Source organism: Sinocyclocheilus grahami, unplaced genomic scaffold, assembly GCF_001515645.1.
Source record: "Sinocyclocheilus grahami isolate Dianchi unplaced genomic scaffold, SAMN03320097.WGS_v1.1 scaffold425.1, whole genome shotgun sequence".
Lineage (NCBI taxonomy): Eukaryota > Metazoa > Chordata > Actinopteri > Cypriniformes > Cyprinidae > Sinocyclocheilus > Sinocyclocheilus grahami.
The window spans coordinates 8,222-15,369 of record NW_015505604.1 but is presented as its reverse complement, the minus strand read 5'-3'; the positions used below and the strand labels follow the sequence as shown (position 1 = coordinate 15,369).

General features: G+C 38.1%; 1 protein-coding gene across 1 annotated transcript; it reads right to left on the bottom strand.

Annotated features, from left to right (window-relative positions):
• Positions 1–351: 351 nt before the first annotated feature.
• Positions 352–1,715, bottom strand: LOC107551474 (E3 ubiquitin-protein ligase RNF182-like). Its single transcript, XM_016233083.1, has one exon. The coding sequence runs from the start codon at positions 1,704–1,706 to the stop codon at positions 933–935; it is 774 nt and encodes a 257-aa protein (XP_016088569.1). The 5' UTR covers positions 1,707–1,715; the 3' UTR covers positions 352–932.
• Between the last annotated feature and the right edge of the window lie 5,433 nt (positions 1,716–7,148).

Below are 7,148 nucleotides of genomic sequence, written 5' to 3'. Positions count from 1 at the left end.
AGTCATGCAGAAAATGGCACTCTCTTCAAATGCTCCTAGCTGTAGGCCAAGTGTCATTGAGTTTAGATAACATCTTCCACTCATCTCATGCAATAGCACATGGTTTCCCCCTCCTTCCCTGCACTCTAGCACATGCAGTGTTATATGGACTGTTTGTGCTCTTCTATTGAATTCCAGGAGCGTTTTCATTGTGTCAGCTCAGCCATGAATTATAGAAGACCATTTCAATTTGTTTTACTACAACAGATCTCAATGGGACATTTTCACATTCTGATGTCAGTAAGAGAGAATGAAAAACTAGTGTGTCATTGGTTACAGTTATGATTTCCATAGATGGACAGAACAACAACATGGGTAAAATCTCTTTATTTAAAGGCCCCTTCTTACCTCAGTGGTTACCCACCTCTTTACTTTGTAATACCTACAGTAGAAGTCTTTAACCAGACAGACTAGTCCAGACTTAACCTGTAACAGTGCTGCTCATGGAGCCTTTTCATTGAGAATCAGGGCATGCAGTTTATTTCACAGCGATGGAAATCAACCACAATAAAACTTTATTCTTTATGGCCCATCCGCTCTGCCTAGCTGTACACACAAAGTCCATCCACTCCGCTTTGATAAACTCCCACTCGTGCATCATCATCTGCTCTGCATGGAGAACATTTCTAAGGTCAGCTTTTTTACTTCAGAATGAGCTGGAAGGGCATGTGCATAAACTGTGTTAAGCTAATAGTGTTTCCTCCAGACTGACCTTACTCTTTAATGCTTGACCTGTCCTCTTATCACAGCTGCTTGTACACATCCCTTCATAGCAAGATGGTACAAATTGTATTTGATTTGCAGCGAGGAGATTCAGATGCCTAAAGCTTATTTTTATCTCTGTATGGTGAGATGATGTAGCCTATGATTTTCACTGGCCTGTTTTGTACCAGTCAACCCCTGTTGGAGCAGTCGCACATGCCCTGGCACAGACACTGGCAGAAGCCGTAGACCAGACAGACTGTGAGACTGGATGGCACAAGACTCACGCACACAATCCCCAGAGTCACTCTCTGGATCACCAGCAAGTAGATGCCAAGTGGCAGCGAACCGAAATAGAAAAAGCCCAGCAGCCACACCAAGACTCGCGGCACGTGATTGCAGAACTTGGACAGTGCGTCTTGGTCCACTGCACCGCTGTTAGATGCTACGGAGACTGAGTCCAGACTGTGGTCGCTGTTGTAGTCAGAGCTGGCGTTTTGGCTGGGTGAGCGCTGCTGGTCCCGCTGCACCTCCATGATGGTGATGACCAGGCAGTTGGAGGAGTCATGGGAAGGACTCTCGTTGGAGGACAGGCTCTTGGGCGTCAGCACTACCTCCTTACTGTGGTCCGAGCTCCAGGACTTGTCCCGCACGGCCAGACGGGACATGATGTTTGAGTCGTCTGGCAACCCAGCAACTTCATACTCGCTGACCTGCGTCTCGTGGCGGCAGAAAGGGCAGCTGATGGAGCTGGCGCCATCCCCCATGTCCAGGATCTTATTGAGGCATCTGGCACACATGCGATGCAGGCAGTCCAGAATCTTGGGCTTGCGGCTGTGTGCATTGTAGCGCTGGTAGCAGATTTTGCACTCCAACTCATCGTTGGTGGTGCTGTTGAGGCTGGTGTTAGTATTGGTGCTGGCATTAGCGGAGCTCTCCTCCGGGCCAGCCTGAGCACAGCTCATCGTGGCTTCATGCTCTGGGGAAACAAGAAAAGGATGTTAGCACAGAATACGACATCATGCACAGTTACAGTGAAACAGTATAAGATTACAGTGATTTTTTTAACGTTTTTTTCTCAAGAAGTAAGGGGTAAGATTACATTTTTCTTTTGACACAAGATTTCAGTAAATCACATCTATTTATTACATTTATTGAGTGCCTATGCTTTCTGTGAGATTTGTGAGATTTATTATTTATTATATCTAAATAGTTTTAAGGGTAATTGTTTGTAATTAAAACATAGTGATCTGTTTATTGTTGTAGATGCATACATTTGCTTAGATTTGTACTATAACAAATATTGTTTCCAGTGGTATGTTGTTCCTGGTGTTTTCTAATGTAATTATTATCTAATGTAATAATACCACAATTCATAATCATTTGATTTTTTAAAAAGTATATTAACTAATTTATAAAAATGCATACATTTTTATAGAATATTTAATTTAGACTTTGGTCAATTACTCCTTTTTCGGAAAAAAAAAATCATAAACAGTGAAAATCATATGTATTTTAGACTTTTTTTGCAGGTTTTACTTCAGGTAGGTCATCATCTTACCTATTCATAATTAAATTTTGTCCTAAAAAATTGGGTTGACCAATAGTGATAGGAAGTTCAGATCATTTTGATCAGATCTGACTCTCTCGTTCGATCTCGTTCATCAAAATGAACAAATCTTTATTCAAGTCATTTTGTTCATTTAAGTTGTTTTAAATGTTGTACTTTTAACGGCCAAATTGTAACAGTGAATGGAGTTTTTAAGGGGTCAGTCTGCCCCAATCTCAGCTTGTTAAGTGTCCCTCAAATTTGATAATAGTTTATTGGATTTTCTCATTATTAATCTATGAATATTAGATCTTGATTATTATTTGTCAGGATAAAACATTTTATCCACCATTTATATCAAGCTGAAATAGGCTGTCGTTAAGAATGAATGACATTATGACAACAGTATACAAATCTATAGGTTTAGTCACTGTAGGTGATTTCATACAGGAAGAGGTTCCTACAATGTGTTATGCAATCATGCATTAGTGCATTGTTAGTGTGACTGTAATATACTAACACCCATGCTATTAAGTCTTCATAGGAAGCTTCCTACTGTGCCGCATGGGTGTTTTCAATGTCTCATTCAGTCAGCAAATCTCTAAAGGCCTAATTAGGCCGCTTTGTTAATCGCTGTTTGTGAAATTAATTACGGAAAGAAATGTGGGATCGACGTGGCGATTTTGCTTCATTGTCTTGGGGAGCCAACTGTTTTTGTTTCCTTAATGTCACCCAGCCGTTGTTATACTGAAGGAAGAAACGCCAATTGTTGGAGGAATTAAATAGTGGCCCTTTGGGCAAAAGAGCATGCTCCTCCAGCATACAAACCTCTGTCTATTATTAATGACAACAATGCCCGTGCATAATTGTATTTCTGAGAGGAATTTGTTTTGCTTTGCTGGATAGAAAAATAGCCAGCAGAGGGTCTCAATAGAAGCCCAATAAAGAAACATGATTGCAGGCTGTTTAGGGTTCAGACTGTATTTGCAGAGCCTTTTCTAGATCACAGATTAACAGACTGTTTCCAGTCCCTGTTCAAATGGTATCATCCATTTTTCAGATGCATATCAGTGTGATTAAAAAAAGCATTCAACATTTGCTGGAAATGAGTGTGAATGAGAGTGGCAAGCATTGATTGATGTAGTAATGGTAATGTACTGCAGCATTTGTGACTCCAATGTGTATTGGGGCATGAAAGCTTTTCTTTTTTTCTCTCTCTCTGTTCTTCTTTCCCTCATTCCTTTTCCTGACAGTAATGACATATGGTGTTTTAACATGCTTTTCAGAGGACAGATGTGCTCTGAGTTTTCTTACATCTTACATTTCAAATCTAATATAAGAAGCTCATTTGTAGCTTAAATGGACAAAAACAATTTTGTCATTGTAATTGAATCTCACAAAAAGCATTGAAATGGGGACCTAATGAATGTCATGGATTATAAATTATAAATGTTACATAGGCCATTTTATATCACCCAGGAGAGTAGTATGTTGACGTGTACTTGGCGCAACAATCTTCCTGGAAAAATCTGTTAGTAGAAGGATGAGTTAGCACATAATTCATCTAAAGTCGAGTGTTTTTCTATTATTGTTGGAATACTCTCTCAACAGACAGAGATTCTGCAATGACAAACATCTGAAAAGACATAGGCTAATATTTAATGCATTTCTGTGCTACATAAATACAGCACTACTATGCAAAGTGAGCAGATGCAAACACCGTTTTGAGAAATGTATTTGAATATTTCCTCGGATACATAAGCCTTACACATTTAGAGAGGTTTTAACATTAACAGTGGACTCTGTTTATGATTTAGCACATTGTTCTTTCAACTTCACGGAAACATTAACCCTACAGAACATTTCTGAGCTGCTCTTGAGGTGAGGTGATTTCATGTTCCCTTGTAATTATGTGTGAGACTGCTGTGAGCCTGACTGCAGGTTTCCTGTTCTCCCGAACTAACTGTGCAATCTAGTTAGTAAACAGGAACATGTCACAGTCCAGACTGCCGAGTTCACAAATAAATAAAATGGTCTTTTGTTATTGCTGAGTCTCACTGGATATTAAAGCTTGTACTCACACAATGAAGCAGACACAAGCGCTGCGGTTTTGTCAGCACTCATAGGGAACACCGTTTAATTATTTTATTGCTGTGTGCTTGAGCTGCTTGAGTGATGTCACATATGCGTATAACAACCAGCCCATTCCAACCTACTCTACAATTCAAACGCTAGGGGTCAATTTATGACCAAGCAGTTGGAGGAGTCATGAGACATTTATTTTATCAGGAATACAGTAAAAACAGCAATATTGTGTAATATTATTTTTCTATTTTAATGTATTTTAAAATGTAATTTATTTCTATGATGCAAAGCTGGATTTTTTTAGGAACCATAACTCCAGTAGAGTTATTGTTATCAATACTAAAAAAATATTTTTCACAATTCTTTGATGAATAGGAAGTTCAAAGGACAGCATTTCTGCAAACTGTAAAAGGCAGTTTTAACAAGAAGGACATTTATCGTGCTTACGGCCACTGAAAAGCCAGTTGTCTACTACTGGCTAAATGGCAGCCCTACCTTCATGTTTTAACCTGCTTGACAGACTACAACTCTTCCTTCCCACCAAATGCTGTTGTGACGTATCCCGATCAATCTTTGGGTGAACTATCTCTTTAAGATAAAATAAAGCCCTTGAGTCACTCTCACACACTGCTTATTGCTTAAACACTTAGCATCTCTAGTAATCATACTCCAGGAGATGTGCAGTGTGTGAATCAAAGCTCCTTATTGGAAAGATGTCAGTAAGAGTTCTTTACGTCACATACAGCAACACACACAGTTCATTAAGTCGTTTTCAAGTGCAATCACTTAGACTTCTTAAATTTAGCCGCCTCATTCATCTCGCTCTCCAGAGACCTGAGATTCCAAAGTCAATTCAATTATTTAGACCATCTTGTAATATGTTAGATACAAGGTGCAGAGAGAGGGAGAGAAGACTGTGAGTGCTTATCTGTTTTAACAATAAAGGCAATGCTATTTAAAGCTCTGTTCAATCATTTATAGATGATGATTATGAATACCTTATGAATAGTGAGCTACAAAAGGAAGCTCACTGGATGTTGGGATCTGCTCTTAAGGCACATGCGGATTTGTTCATATTTCATTACTCAGGGCTGTGGTTTGAAACCCTGCATGACCAATCCTTTATTTCTGAAGCCAGACTCACACAAATTCTCATACTGTGCAAAAAGGATTAAAACTAAACTAAAGTTCTGTATTAGGCTATATTAGAAGCTAAGTTGACTCTGAATATCTTGAGTCTGGCATTGAGTGGGTTAAACCAAAGAGGGTGGTGGCTCTGTCTACCCCTAAACCAAATAAATCCTCATTTTCAGCCAAGTTCATTTTCTCAATAAACCAGACTGAGCTCATCATCTCATAACTGTGACATTCAATATGATCTTTTTTTTTTACTAATAATATAATGCTGCATCATTGTGTATTGAATGTGATAATTTACCTCATTAGGTTGGACAGCAAATCTTATAAACAAGCAGTAATGTCTATGTAACATCTTTAATTCTTGTACTTTCAGCGTAGGGATTGCACAGGAAATAACAGTCTGCTGCTTTTCAGTCACTTATAGAAAAGTGGGACAAATTAAGAAATACCTCAGTGACAGACATTCAATGCTCTCTTTCATTCAAGCTATTCATACAACTCTTTATTGATCTCTGAAAGTGATTACTGAGATTAAAAATCGTTACATCACAAGTTTACATGGTCTCTTCTCATAATCATGTCATATTACAGATGTTTTAACTGTGTATCAGGCTCAGGCTGCACATACACACTCTCTTGTGCTGTATCTTCAGCTTGAACACAGCATTGAGAAATTGTTTCTCGCTTGCACTGTCCAATTTTTGCTACTTACTGTCATCTTAAAGAGCATGAGACTGAATTCATTTTGCAGCGAGGTCTGCGCAGTTATAGGAAATCTGAAATGCTTTGTATTCCAATAACATGTTTGTCTCTGTGGAGAGATTACAAGGGAATGAAGGAATGGAGATGAACATAGAGTGAACTGAGCATTTCAAAAGACAGTGGAAGTGTATTTTGTTGGGCCCTTTTCAAAAGCAGATTGCAGGTCTGTGCTGTGCTGCTAATCTATTCTGCCAGTTAAAATAATTGGATCCGCACAGTATGTCAGGCCATTTGATTAGGACCACGTCATTATTCCTGTACTCTGAGAATGAGAGAATGAAATGTATTTGCCACCGCTGTGACACAATCTTCATATTCTCACAGGTAAACATTTGTTCCTGCATTTGTTCAGCTTCTGTCAAGAGGTTAAATGTTTCTTTTTGTGCCTGAAGATGAATGCATGTTATGTGGATTGCATATATGCATGTGTATGCATTCATATATGTATGTTTATGTGTAAAGTAAATTAATTCATAGTTGTGCCATCGTTGTGTTGGCATACTTGTTTAATTAAATTTCTTTTTAGTGATTCAAACACATTAACTCAGTAGTTACTGACTTCTTGTTCAGTGCTTAGTTAAAGATGCACATGATCTGTTTTGTCAATAGTTATGAATGACATATGGCACTACATGTTTTTTTATTATTATTGTTGTTTAATATATAGTTAAGGCCAATTATTGGATTGTATTTGTGCCACCTCTGAAAAAAGGTGAAAGATTTTGTAATTTGGCAATAGAATTCCTATTTTTTCCCCAAATGTCTATTATGTAAAAGTGCAAAATAAATAATTAATAGAACCATTAAATAACTGAAAAATTACAATGAATCAGAACCAGAATAGTTAAATACTGTATAATAAATAAATAAA